At 47.2% G+C, this 14,416-nt stretch overlaps 1 protein-coding gene across 6 annotated transcripts in view; it reads right to left on the bottom strand.

Moving 5' to 3' along the window:
- The window catches only part of LOC311140792 (growth factor receptor-bound protein 10-like), a 76,913-nt gene that overhangs the window by 7,801 nt on the left and 54,696 nt on the right, over nucleotides 1-14,416 (bottom strand). For all 6 annotated transcript variants that reach the window (XM_084176018.1, XM_084176020.1, XM_084176019.1 and 3 more), the window contains 5 exons: nucleotides 13,788-13,944; nucleotides 10,544-10,659; nucleotides 9,916-9,990; nucleotides 8,236-8,373; nucleotides 7,799-7,909 (listed from right to left, as the gene is read on the bottom strand). In XM_084176018.1, the coding sequence (XP_084032144.1) occupies nucleotides 7,799-7,909; nucleotides 8,236-8,373; nucleotides 9,916-9,990; nucleotides 10,544-10,659; nucleotides 13,788-13,944 (597 nt within the window). The remainder of the gene's footprint in view (nucleotides 1-7,798; nucleotides 7,910-8,235; nucleotides 8,374-9,915; nucleotides 9,991-10,543; nucleotides 10,660-13,787; nucleotides 13,945-14,416) is intronic.

The raw sequence follows: 14,416 nt of genomic DNA, 5'->3' as shown, positions 1-14,416 counted from the left end.
CACAAGGCTGGTTCATCATTGGGAGCAATTTCCAAACGCCTGAAGGTACCACGTTCATCTGTACAAACAATAGTACGCAAGTATAAACACCATGGGACCACGCAGCCGTCATACCGCTCAGGAAGGAGATGCGTTCTGTCTCCTAGAGATGAACGTACTTTGGTGCGAAAAGTTCAAATCAATCCCAGAACAACAGCAAAGGACCTTGTGAAAATGCTGGAGGAAACAGGTACAGAAGTATCTATATCCACAGTAAAATGAGTCCTATATCGACATAACCTGAAAGGCTGCTCAGCAAGGAAGAAGCCACTGCTCCAAAACCACCATAAAAAAGGCAGACTACGGTTTGCAACTGTACATGGGGACAAAGATCTTACTTTTTGGAGAAATGTCCTCTGGTCTGATGAAACAAAAATAGAACTGTTTGGCCATAATGACCATTGTTATGTTTGGAGGAAAAAGGGGAACGCTTGCAAGCCGAAGAACACCATCCCAACCGTAAAGCACGGGGGTGGCAGCATCATGCAGTGGGGGTGCTTTGCTGCAGGAGGGACTGGTGCACTTCACAAAATAGATGGCATCATGAGGAAGAAAAAGTATGTGGATATATTGAAGCAACATCTCAAGACATCAGTCAGGAAGTTAAAGCTTGGTCGCAAATGGGTCTTTCAAATGGACAATGACCCCAAGCATACTTCCAAAGTTGTGGCAAAATGGCTTAAGGACAACAAAGTCAAGGTATTGGAGTGGCCATCACAAAGCCCTGACCTCAATCCTATAGAAAATGTGTGGGCAGAAATGAAAAAGCGTGTGCCAGCAAGGAGGCCTACAAACCTGACTCAGTTACACAAGCTCTGTCAGGAGGAATGGGCCAAAATTCACCCAACTTATTGTGGGAAGCTTTTGGAAGGCTACCCGAAACGTTTGACCCAAGTTAAACAATTTAAAGGCAATGCTACCAAATACTAATTGAGTGTATGTAAACTTCTGACCCACTGGGAATGTGATGAAAGAAATATAAGCTGAAATAAATAATTCTCTCTACTATAATTCTGACATTTCACATTCTTAAAATAAAGTGGTGATCCTAACTGACCTAAGACAGGGAATTTTTACTAGGATGACATGTCAGGAATTGTGAAAAACTGAGTATAAATGTATTTGGCTAAGGTGTATGTAAACTTCCGACTTCAACTGTACATAGTGCATTGATGTGAATCACACTGCTGCTCTGTCATTTAGTTATTTGCGTAGTTATTGTGGTTGTTGTGGATGGCTGTTTCCAAATGTATATGTGTATTTTAACCCAATAATGGTTGAATTGAAGAAGTTAAAGCTGCCTATCATTGTTTTTGCAACCAGTGGACTGCGAGTTAAAAAATGCACTCCCTCAACAGCTGCATAGTGTGGATCCCAGCCTATGGAATGAACGTTTCAGTTCCTTCCTTCTAAACTCCTCTGTGGCATTGTGCTCCATACCGTCAAAAACAAGTTTCATTTAAGAAGACCACGAGTGGGGCTTTTATTGCTCAATCTAATTTGTGCTGATTCAAAATGTCCATGGGCCTAACGGATAAATGCTCAAATGCGCACACTTTTGATAGACTTAAACAGCTGCAAATTATCAAATACTAAAGTGTCACCAACAAAAATGTAAACAATAGACCTATAGCAAATGCAGCTTATGGCATACATTTTTCATATGCAAATAGCACTTTTCGGTAGTGCTAAAAGCATGCCATTCCATGAGAGCAGCATTTATTTTTCAACTCGAAGCAATGAGCACAATCAGTCCTTCACGACAACAAAATCATAAACAACAGAGTAGGCTAATAAGTCCTTCGTTTTTGGGTTGTACTCAGGTAAAACAATTTGCCTATTTCCAGGTCCTATTCTTGAATATCAAGGGGTAATAAATTAATTGGAATTGACTGTAAATACTGAAACCTAATCATATTATTATATGTATAAAAGTAAAAAGAATGGGTTAGAAGAAGCCAACATAACAAACCCATAAAGTAAAATGCAACATCCATTTATGGCCAGCTATGTAACCTCTATGTCACGGTTTCGGCCGAGGCTGCCTCTCTCCCTTGTTCGGGCAGGCTTCGGCGTTCGTTGTCTCCGGAATACTAGCTGCCACCGTTGTATGTTTCATGTTCGTTTGCTTTTGTCTGATTGTTGTCACACCTGTTTTCATTTAGTGTCATTAGTGTCCTATTTAGTTCTCGTTGTGTTTGTCAGGTGTTGTGTGTTATTGATTTTTGTCTGTCGTGTGTAGGGCTGATGTTCGCTATTTCGCTCGGTTGAGCTTCCCTCCACTGCGTGGAGTGTTTACGCACCTGTGTAGTGCGCATTTGTTTTGTTCGCCTTCGTGCGTTATTTCGCCTACGGGCAAGTGTTCTCGTTATTTCCTTGTTGGAGAGTTACTAAAGTCTGTTGGACTATACTTCGGTGTCCTGTGTTTGATTCGACCACTACACCCACCTACAGCACGCGTGACAGAATAACACACCTTAAAATGGAATCAGCAGGAGCCGCAGCAGCCCAGACGACGCTGGAGGACCAGGTTCGGGAACAACGGGACCAGATCCTGCAGATGGGGACCGCACTGCAGGAGGTGATCACCACCATTCGAGGCTGGGGAACGCCTCCACCGCCACCCTCCCTGCCAGCACCATCGGCCAGTCCGCCCATTCCAGCACCGGAACCCCGAGGAGTCCGACTCTCACTCCCGAGGTCCTACGATGGAACCGCGGCCGGGTGTCAGGGATTCCTTCTCCAGGTGGAGCTGTACCTGGCCACCGTGCACCCGGCGCCCTCGGGACATGAGAGCGTGTCCGCCCTGATCTCCTGCCTTTCCGGGAAGGCATTGGAATGGGCCAACGCGGAGTGGAGGAAGATCGACGCGGACACCATCACGTACGACGAGTTCTCCCGCCGCTTCAGGGCGGTGTTTGACCATCCCCCGGAGGGGAAAGCGGCGGGGGAGCGTCTGGTCTTCCTCCGGCAGGGGAGGAGGAGTGCGCAAGAGTTCGCCCTCGAATTCCGTACTCTAGCGGCAGATGCAGGGTGGAATGATCGGGCTCTCGTCGATCACTACAGGTGTAGTCTACGAGAGGACGTCCGTCGGGAGCTGGCTTGTAGGGACACCAGCCTCTCGTTCGACCAGTTGGTCGACATGTCCATCAGGCTGGATAACCTACTAGCTACCCGCGGACGTTCCGAGGGGGGTCCGTCCATTTCACCCTCCAGCGCCTCCGAGCCGTGTCCCATGGAGCTCGGGGGTGCTGGCGCTAGAGAGAGGAGGGGTCGGCTTACTAGGGGGTCCATCCCCTGCACCAACTGTGGTCGGGGAGGACACACCGCGGCTAGGTGCTGGGGATGGCCTCCTAGGGGAGAGGACGACAGGTCCCGCACTGGGGATTCCTTCCAGGTGAGTAGGCGCCCCACTCACCCAGAGCTCTCTATTGCACATTTCTGTTTGCCTGTGAGTTTTCCACAGGTAGCACCTCATTCCCAGCATAAGGCGCTGGTAGATTCAGGCGCGGCTGGGAATTTTATTGATAAGAAATTTTGTTTAGCTTTAGGGATTCCCCTTCTTCCTGTTGATGTCCCTTTCCCCGTTCATGCCCTAGATAGCCGTCCGTTGGGTGCGGGCTTGATCAGGGAGGTCACTGCGCCACTTAGGATGTGTGCGCAGGGGGGTCATCAGGAGATGATTCAGCTATTTCTGATTGACTCTCCTGCGTATCCGGTGGTGCTGGGCATGCCCTGGTTGAGTACCCATAACCCATCTATTTCGTGGCAGGAGAGGGCTCTGATGGAGTGGTCTGCCCAGTGTGTGGGTAGATGTTTAGGCGTTTCCGTAGGGGCTACCTCGGTGGAGAGTCCAAACTAGGTGCCCGCATTGCACGTTCCCCCTGAGTATGGGGATTTGGCTATTGCGTTTAGTAAGTCGAGGGCAACGCAGTTGCCGCCCCATAGGCAGGGAGATTGTGCGATAGACCTCCAGGCAGGAGCTGCGCTCCCACGGAGCCATGTGTATCCTCTGTCTCAGGAGGAGAAGAAAGCTATGGAGACTTACATAGACGAATCTCTGAGACAAGGATACATACGGCCTTCCACTTCCCCTGCATCCTCGAGTTTCTTTTTTGTGAAGAAGAAGGATGGTGGTTTGCGCCCATGCATCGATTACCGTGGTCTCAATCAGATCACGGTGAAGTACAGTTATCCACTCCCGCTGATTGCGACCATGACTGAGTCCTTGCATGGGGCGCGTTTCTTCACTAAATTAGATCTCAGGAGCGCGTACAACTTGGTGCGCATCAGGGAGGGCGATGAATGGAAGACAGCCTTTAGTACCACCTCGGGCCATTACGAGTATCTTGTCATGCCATACGGGTTGATGAACGCTCCGTCAGTTTTCCAATCATTCGTGGATGAGATCTTCAGGGACATGCAGGGGCAGGGGGTCGTGGTGTACATAGATGACATTCTCGTGTACTCGCCTACCCGTGTCGAGCATGTGGCCCTGGTGCGCAGAGTGTTGCGGAGGCTGGTGGAGCACGACCTGTATGTTAAGGCAGAGAAGTGTCTGTTTTTCCAGGAGTCGGTCTCCTTTTTGGGGTATCAGTTGTCTGCGTCAGGGGTGAAGATGGAGGTAGACCGGGTGTCAGCCGTGCGTAATTGGCAAACACCAACCACTGTGAAGGAGGTGCAGCAGTTTTTGGGGTTTGCGAATTACTACCGGAGGTTTATCCGGGGTTTTGGACAGGTGGCAGCTCCCATCACGTCTCTCTTGAAGGGGGGCCCGGTGCGTCTGCAGTGGTCTGCCGAGGCGGACAGGGCATTTGGGAGGCTGAAGGACCTGTTTACCTCGGCTCCAGTGCTGGCGCATCCGGATCCCTCTTTACCATTTCAGGTAGAGGTGGACGCGTCTGAGGCCGGTATAGGAGCCGTGCTTTCACAAAGATCAGGCGCGCCACCTAAACTCCGCCCCTGTGCTTTTTATTCCAAGAAGCTCAGTCCGGCGGAGCGAAACTATGACGTAGGGGACAGGGAGCTGTTAGCCGTGGTACAGGCCCTAAAGGTGTGGAGGCACTGGCTTGAGGGGGCTCAACACCCTTTCCTCATTTTGACGGACCACCGTAACCTGGAGTACATCCGGGCAGCGAGGAGGCTAAACCCTCGGCAGGCTAGATGGAATATGTTTTTGACCCGGTTTACGTTTAAGATCACGTACATCCCTGGGTCCCAGAACGGTAAGGCAGATGCGCTGTCTCTGCGGTATGACACGGAGGAGAGGTCCGTGGAGCCCACTCCCATACTGCCGGAGTCGTGTCTGGTGGCACCGGTAGTGTGGGAGGTCGATGCTGAGCTCGAGCGGGCGTTACGCACCGACCCTAGTCCACCACAGTGCCCGGAGGGTCGGAAGTACGTTCCGCTCGAGGTTCGGGATCGATTGATCTATTGGGCTCACACGTCACCCTCCTCTGGACATCCGGGTATCGGCCGGACAGTGCACTGTCTTAGTGCCAAGTACTGGTGGCCCACGTTGGCAAGGGATGTGAGGGTTTATGTTTCCTCCTGCTCGGTGTGCGCCCAGTGTAAGGCGCCTAGACATCTGCCTAGGGGTAAGTTACTACCCCTGCCCGTGCCACAACGACCATGGTCCCACCTCTCGGTGGATTTCCTTACTGACCGTCCTCCGTCACAGGGGAATACCGCTATACTGGTCGTTGTGGACCGGTTTTCTAAGGCCTGTCGTTTGCTCCCCATGCCGGGCCTTCCTACCGCCCTGCAAACTGCCGAAGCCCTATTCACCCATGTGTTCCGGCACTACGGGGTACCCGAGGATATTGTGTCTGATCGAGGTCCCCAATTTACCTCCAGAGTCTGGAGGGCCTTTATGGAGCGGTTGGGGGTCTCGGTGAGCCTCACCTCGGGTTACCACCCGGAGAGTAATGGGCAGGTGGAACGTGTAAACCAGGATGTGGGCAGGTTTCTTAGAACATACTGCCAGGACCGGCCGGAGGAGTGGGCAAGGTACGTTCCCTGGGCCGAAATGGCCCAGAATTCCCTATGCCATTCCTCCACTAACCTAACCCCTTTCCAATGTGTGTTAGGTTACCAGCCGGTTCTGGCACCCTGGCAGCAGAGCCAGATCGAGGCTCCTGCGGTGGATGAGTGGGCGAGGCGCTCAGAGGAGACATGGAACGCTGCACACGTCCACCTGCAGCGGGCCCTCCGACGTCATAAGGCGAGCGCCGATCTCCACCGCAGTGAGGGACCGGTGTACGCACCTGGTGATCGAGTCTGGCTCTCTACCAGGAACCTGCCCCTCCGCCTGCCCTGTCAGAAACTGGGTCGGCGGTTTGTAGGGCCATTTAAAGTCCTGGGAAGGTTGAACGAGGTGTGTTATAAATTACAGCTACCTGTTGAATATAAAAGTATTAACCCCTCGTTCCATGTGTCCCTTCTCAGGCCGGTGGTAGCTGGCCCACTCCAAGAAAGTGAGATCAGGGAGACTCCTCCGCCCCCATTGGACATCGAGGGGGCACCGGCGTACTCCGTGAGGTCCATCTTGGATTCGAGACGTCGGATGGGGGGTCTCCAGTATCTAGTGGAGTGGGAGGGGTACGGTCCGGAGGAGCGGTGCTGGGTGCCGAGGAGAGACATTTTGGACCCGTCTCTCCTGACGGAATTCCATCGTGGGCACCCGACGCACCCTGCTCCGCGTCCTCCGGGTCGTCCCCGAGGCCGGAGTCGGCGCACGTCTGGAGCCGCGCGTCAAGGGGGGGGTACTGTCACGGTTTCGGCCGAGGCTGCCTCTCTCCCTTGTTCGGGCAGGCTTCGGCGTTCGTTGTCTCCGGAATACTAGCTGCCACCGTTGTATGTTTCATGTTCGTTTGCTTTTGTCTGATTGTTGTCACACCTGTTTTCATTTAGTGTCATTAGTGTCCTATTTAGTTCTCGTTGTGTTTGTCAGGTGTTGTGTGTTATTGATTTTTGTCTGTCGTGTGTAGGGCTGATGTTCGCTATTTCGCTCGGTTGAGCTTCCCTCCACTGCGTGGAGTGTTTACGCACCTGTGTAGTGCGCATTTGTTTTGTTCGCCTTCGTGCGTTATTTCGCCTACGGGCAAGTGTTCTCGTTATTTCCTTGTTGGAGAGTTACTAAAGTCTGTTGGACTATACTTCGGTGTCCTGCGTTTGATTCCACCACTACACCCACCTACAGCACACGTGACACTCTAACATTGATTTATTCTGCAATAGATGTTGTTCAATTGGTAATATAATGTTTTTTCTTCTTCTAATGCCTCTTAGGGGAAAGTAATCTAAAAGTAACTGAAAGTAATCAAATTCCATTACTGAGTTGGGGTAATCCAAAAGTGTCCAAAAGTTATGTTACTGATTACAATTTTGGACAGGTAACTAGTAACGGATTACATTTAGAAAGGAACCTACCCAACCCTGATTTTGTTGCAGAATAAAACAGGATTTTGTTTATTATATAGCCAGAAAGTGGGTCAACACAGACCACACAATTGCACCGAGGCCTGCCTCTTGTCAGGCATGTCTTAGCAAGATACAGGATGCGTACCAAATGGCAACCTATTCCCTATATAGTGCGCCATTCGGGAAGCTGACACAGTCTAGACACGACACTGTTCAATAACTGTAATAGGAGACGGCTAGTCCTTCATAGTTGACAGTGGAATAATAGACAACATATGAGCGTCTGAATAACTTGCAATGCCTCGCGTGCAGAGGTTTTCCTTTCTCTTGAACGTACCTTTATACAGAACTCGTAGTCTGTTGGCGCACTGTGTAGCTTCTTGCCTGTTGTTACTGTGAAGACATTGCTGTCCTCCAGGTCTGCTAGTAACTGTAAATGCCTGGGCTCCTGTGGAGGATAAATCAATAGCCGATGTCATTTCATCACGAAGAAACCTAAGCCTGGAGGTAACAGAGAGCAGAGCTCCACTCAAATCAATAGCAGCTTGTGTGGATGTATAGGAGCTAGAGAAGGCAGGCAACTCTGAGCAGCAAGTATGTACACTGATGATTGAGGCAAGCAGACTCTTAACTAACAACTAAAGTATTAGACTTTGTAGGCTATTACTAGTGCAGTTCAAATGTGGGATATTGGCTCAAGGATTCAGTAATACAAGCCTAATACTAACAGAGTTAGTGTACTAAGCATACAGTAGAAGAGAGTTGGCCATGTACCTTTGACGTTCCTTTCGTAGAAAAGTAAAGTCCTGAGCGTCTAAGGAACACATTCAGCTTCTTCCAGGATTTCCTGCCCATCTCTTTCACGTATAAAAAGCCCTGGATCTCAGGACAACTGCTGGAGTTCAATAAATTCTGAGAGAAGGAGAGAGAGAGAGAGAGAAGGCGGCTTTAGCACACAGCTATCATAATCAAATATCATCATTTTTATGGGGCTCGGAGAAGAAAAAAATAAACACCCGTTCCTTCCTAGCCAGAAAGCAAACATTTATATAACGAACAATCTTAGCATTCTTGTGATACCCATTTTTATGATCCACCTTAAACATGGGAGAGAAATGTTAAGACAGATGTTCTGTCTTACGTAACAGTATCAACCAAGACACATGCACACTATAGAGATAGACCATTCAAAAAGGAGTTCTGATTCTGACAGCAAGTTGTTCCAAGAACTGACTGGGGCGATAAGATAAGCACCAACTAGTTTTAACATGCCCTGCTCTTTTTTACAGTACCAGCCCTAATACATTTTTATTTTAGTCATTTAGCAGACGCTCTTATCCAGAGCGACTTACAGGAGCAATTAGGGTTAAGTGCCTTGCTCAAGGGCACATCGACAGACTTTTCACCTAGTCGGCTCGGGGATTAGAACCAGCGACCTTTCGGTTACTGGCACAACGCTCTTAACCACTAAGCTACCTGCCGCCCCAGCACTCTCTCTGCCACATTCAGACACTGTCTCCTGACCTGACAAGATACTAACTAAAGCTGCAATATGTAACCTTTTGGCGACCCGACCAAATTCACATAGAAAGTGAGTTATAGATCTGTCATTCTCAAGTCTAAAAAGCAGTAGATGTGTTTTATACGCGCTATTTCTATGCTATTTCTATGCTTCCCGTTCTTAAGTTTCGCTTTTGCATCTTTTACTTTCGGCTTTGTACACCAGCTTCAAACAGCTGAAAATACAATATTTTGGGTTATGGAAAATATATTTCACAGCGGTTTAGATGGTACAATGATTCTCTACACATAAACTGAAAGTAGGCTAACTATTAGAATTTTTGCAACCAGGAAATGGCCTTTAAGCGCAAAGATCCACTGTTTATGATCTGCCTTCACTGGATTCCTGGAACCTCCCCCAGCCGGCTCCTTCAATCTGACCATGTCAGGGATGTTATCATTTTAAAAGCTTTCTGCCATAGTGGATGGATTCCAGTCATGGCCCTTTAATGACGCTTTGTCACACTACTACATCTGCAGGCTGAACATGTAAACTTCATTCCATTAGAGCCTCAGGTCTTTAAAGACACCATGCATCTACGCTGTGCTGCCTGGCACAGGATGGGAGGATGATGGCCTGACGTGCTGTGCTATAACATTCAGTACGTTCCTTTACTCTCTCTCACAGTTGCTTCCCTTCAGAAGCTGTAATGTCTGTCTATCTGTTTGTCTTTCTGTTAGGCACGCCTGGCCTGCGTGTGCAGAGACACTCGTATGTCAACAGAACATATTATAATTATGAACATCAAGTGTTACAGTCTGTTCTCTGACAAGACATGCACAAGGAGGTCAAAGGTCAGACTTTTGAAGGAGATCAGACATACAGCACACAACAGAGACCGAAGTATGCAGTATGCTAAGGTAGTGGAGTCTTTACGGTTCTACGGTACATACCTGTAAAAGTTGAGATGGTGGGATTGCACCATTTGTTTCCTGGCACCACGCAACCATATGCTCGGGAAAGAAATTCTGTTGGTAAGTGAGAGAGGAAAGCAGTCGTTTAGCGAGGAGGTTGTGGGTAAAAAGGAAACTCAGAAGGATGGAGGTGGAACGCCAAGAGACATTAAATTAATCCCCTGTCCCAAATTAAAATGAAGAAAAACCTTCAACAATAACATTTTTCTCATAGCTTTTCAAACTAGTTTCAAACTGTGTCATAAATAAGTCCATTTAGGCTCAGTTTCTTGGACCCTGGTTTAGCCTTTCTGAGTCCTGGACAGTTATATCCAACAGTCTAACAGTATTATCAGAAGGGGACAATCTGTTTATTTTTCTGAGTGTGAGTGAAAGATGAGGCCCACTTGATTGTGAGGGTGTACTAGGATTTTTCTGGGTAATATTCTAAACTTAACAAGCCCAACCAAACATTCACCACTCATTTAAGAAATGCATAGCTTGTAAACGAAAAAGAACATCCAGGCTGTTTAGCTTGTTGTAACTGTTTACACATGTAGATAATATAAATAGGACAAGCAAAAACGCTGGGATTCTTTGGAAATAAACAAACAAAAAAACAACCTACCAAGGGATTTCTGAAGAATTCATATTTGGCATAGTTCTTTCTGAACAGAAATCTGCCCTCGCTGGTCATGGACGCCTGCACTTGTACCACCAGCTCATGGTCCTCCAAGCACCTCTCTGTAGAGAGAGAGAGAAAGAAGGAGCTATTTACCAAATGGAAGGACACAATATCACGTTTTCAACAAGAAAAATAACAACATTTGTAATAATTTTCATGTCCTGAACATAGGGTGAATAGAGCAAATGATGAAAGAACAAGCAGTTCAGCCTATGACCCCCCCCCCCCCCCCCCCCCCCCCCCCCCCCCCCCCCCCCGGCCTACTCTGCCCACCCCCTCACCCTAACCCTCCACCCAACACACACCCTTATCTTATCCAAAACTTGCAGACAAATCAGCATGTTCTCACTATATTCCAGGGTTAGGGTCAATTCCATTTAAATTCCAGTCAATTCAGAAAGTACACAGAAATTCCAATCCCAATTCTCTTCAATGCTTTTCAATGAGGAACATTTGGAATTGGAATTTGGTTTACTTTCTGAATTGACCCCAACCCTGCTATATTCCTCTCCCCCATCCTGTCGATGTCTTGAGCATACATTCACTCCCCCCTCTCTCAAACAATTAGTGGGGCTATGCTGCTATGCTCTACAGGCCCTGCTGTCTGCCTGGACCACTGACCCTGCCTGGCCCCTGCTCTCCATGCAGGAACACATGTTTCACATCCAACTGTGGAATCAGGATTCCTAAATAGATTTTGGCAGCAGGAAAGGAGACACTGGGGACTGGGGAGGAAGGGCCCAGGCTCTCTTGGACTCATTCAGAGGGAGAGAAAGAGGAAACAGACAATGTGGAAGTTTTCAGAAACGATGTGTGTAGTTACATATTGATGTTGCAACCTGGTTGGATTCCAGTCCGCTTATATCCTAAAAAAAATTGAGAGCCAATCCAATGTTGTGCAGTATCTCATCTACCTTGCCTTTACTGAGGCTCTTTGGTGAGTCACTTCCTCTCTGACCATGAGTCAGTCAAGTCCCTGACTCACTAGCTTAAAGCCTGTAGAGGTTGTAACCCTTTGTGGGGGAAGCTGAGGGAGTGTCATTGGCCATTATCTCTCTCTCTCTCTCCACCCCCACTGATTGTCCAGTTGTCTTTCAACTATCTCCTCTGGACTCCCCCATCCTGAAGAGATGACTCAGTAATGACAGAAGCGTTAGCCTTCTTTATACCAGGGAGTCATGGACCCCGTCTCCATTTTGGATCTGTGTGTCTCCCTGTCTTTCCCAGTTTCCTCCTTAGTGAGGGGATTGGGAGCAAGGTTGGGAAAGCAACATATCTAATTGGCTGGATGTCATTCTTATTCAACAAGGCCCATCTGGACAGGCCTGGTCAGATTAAGGAGCAATTAGGAAGAGTGAACTTGCCTTGCCTCTAGTGGACTGGACTCACCATAGACAGCCTGCCCTAGCTCCATTCAGGAGGCTTCTAAAGGTCAGATCAGCCCTGGTTCCTTTTACAACGAATTGAGGTTGCGTCCCAAATGGCACGCTATTACCTTATAGTGCAATATAATGACTTGTAGTGCACTATAAGAAAAGAGTGCCATTTGAGATGCATCCATTGTCTGTATTGAGTAGGCCAGAGTTTGGCCATTGTAGAGGGATGATGTCATACTGGCTATCCCAACTGCACTTAACACGGTTTTGGCAGCGCTGACACCAAACCAATCAGAACAGATCATGTGACGGTATTTTAAGAGCTTTAGAGGCCTGTGCTTCGTATATGTAATATTGTTGTGTTCTAATCGTCATACAATGTGATTAGTTTAAAGATGTTTTAATAAATATGCCACTTCCTTTGGACTATAATGCGCTCAGGATATCAAAAGCAAATTGACGTTTATAAGCAAATTCATAAAAAAATCATTCAAAACCTGGATATTTCAGACACATATCAATATATATCAATATCAATATAATCAACTACACTATCTTCACATATGCAACATAAAACCTAAATAATTACTGCAAATAATACGGATATAATTGTCACCCTTTCTGTTGTGCGTACATATTGTGCAGCCTATATTTCAGTGTTTAGACCTAAACGTTCCCAGAAATACAGTACTCTCATTTTACCCATCTGTTATAATGAAGATATAAGCCCAGACACAACATGTGCTTTATAATCGCTCGTTCCTTAGGGGGTTAAAGTTTGGAACATTCTGCTTCTCAGAACTCTAACAAATCGCTGCAATGCCGCCACATTAAGCGTTCCACGTCTTGACTTACACAACCTAATTTCAACTAATCTAACATTCAGTGAAACTAGCGTTATCCTGTTCAGATACGGTGTAAACCCAAAGTAAAGTCCCTGTACACATGTTGACTAGCATGGGGGAGGGACACAGCAAGGTACCTGTATGATCCAGTGATCGCTACTCCTGGTCCAGAATTAGATAATAAAGAACATCTCTTACCATATTATGGTACATTCATATCTCTAACTGCAAGTGACCATATATCCATTCTCAGGTACTGTAACAAACTAAGGTTTGGGAGAGTGATGTCAGGAGGGTTCCCGGTCCTGCACTAAGAGCCCGTTGTCTCAGACTGCGTCTCAAATGGCACCCTATTCCCTACATAGTGAACTTCCTCTAACAGGGCTCTGGTCAAAAGTAGTGCACTATATAGGGTGCCATTTGGGATACAAGAAAGGTCATAGTCTCAGCGATCAGCTCCATCACCTTCACTGGGATCATCTCTTGATCAATAACATCACCCAGCCTTACATTACATTTACATTTTAGTCATTTAGCAGACGCTCTTATCCAGAGCGACTTACAGTTAGTGAATACATATTTTTTTATACTGCCCCCCCGTGGGAATTGAACCCACAACCCTTACTATGGCACCACCCCCCTCAGCCAAGCCAAACTTTTACACCAGACTCTGAAACCTAAAAACTAGGAGCAGGCACAGACAGGCAGCTAACAACTGTTAATCAAAATAATGATATACAAGAGAAAATATAGGCTATAGATGTAGGCTATCTATTATTTATGATGACTCTAGGTTTGCATAGAGAGACCTCTGTTGACTTTAACATGAGCAGGAGAACATGTTCATTATCCAGTTGGCTTCTCACAGAGCGAGGGCCAAGGGGGGAGGGGGCGCTAGCCTATGTCCTGCCAGCCAGCCTGCCTGCCCACCAGCCCACCCATCCAGCACACAAGGTTGCCACTTACCTAGTCCAAGAAGGGGGTGATGCTCAACAAGCACCCAACTGTTGTCGTCCACACAATGGCTTTTGGACACAAGGAGCTGGCAAAGATCTCTGGCAGTCATGTCGGCTGGTATTTCTACTACTTTCCCCATGCCGTCCTCGCTGAAAATTTTTATAATCTAAAAGAGAAAAGAAAAGGCCCTTTCATGTTAGAACTATTCCCAGACACAACCTCGTAGGCTGACAGACATAATTCAGATAGATGAGATGCATAGTTCAGGCGTAGACAGGCATAGTAGTATAACTAGATAGCACAACATTTGCAATATAGTACCAAGAGCTAATTCACTTTAATTCATAACCATGCGTGTTTGATGAGCATACCAGACATATACAATACATTCTCAATGACAGGGGTTTGTGGGAAAATATCGATTATATAAACATAAATGTGACACTCATCAGAATCATACTCCAAGCTTAAATACTAAGGGGACCGTTTTAGTCCTTCAATCCACACCACCTGTTTCCATAGAGATTACCCACTGACAGAATTAGGCACAAATATACTGTATAGAAAGATAATGTATAGAAATACACTGTATATAAATATACTGTATAGAAAGACACTGTAGAGAAAGACACTATATA

Source organism: Coregonus lavaretus, assembly GCF_964263955.1.
Source record: "Coregonus lavaretus genome assembly, chromosome: 13".
NCBI lineage: Eukaryota > Metazoa > Chordata > Actinopteri > Salmoniformes > Salmonidae > Coregonus > Coregonus lavaretus.
The sequence above is the reverse complement of the archived record's forward strand: the minus strand, read 5'-3'. Positions and strand labels throughout refer to the sequence as shown.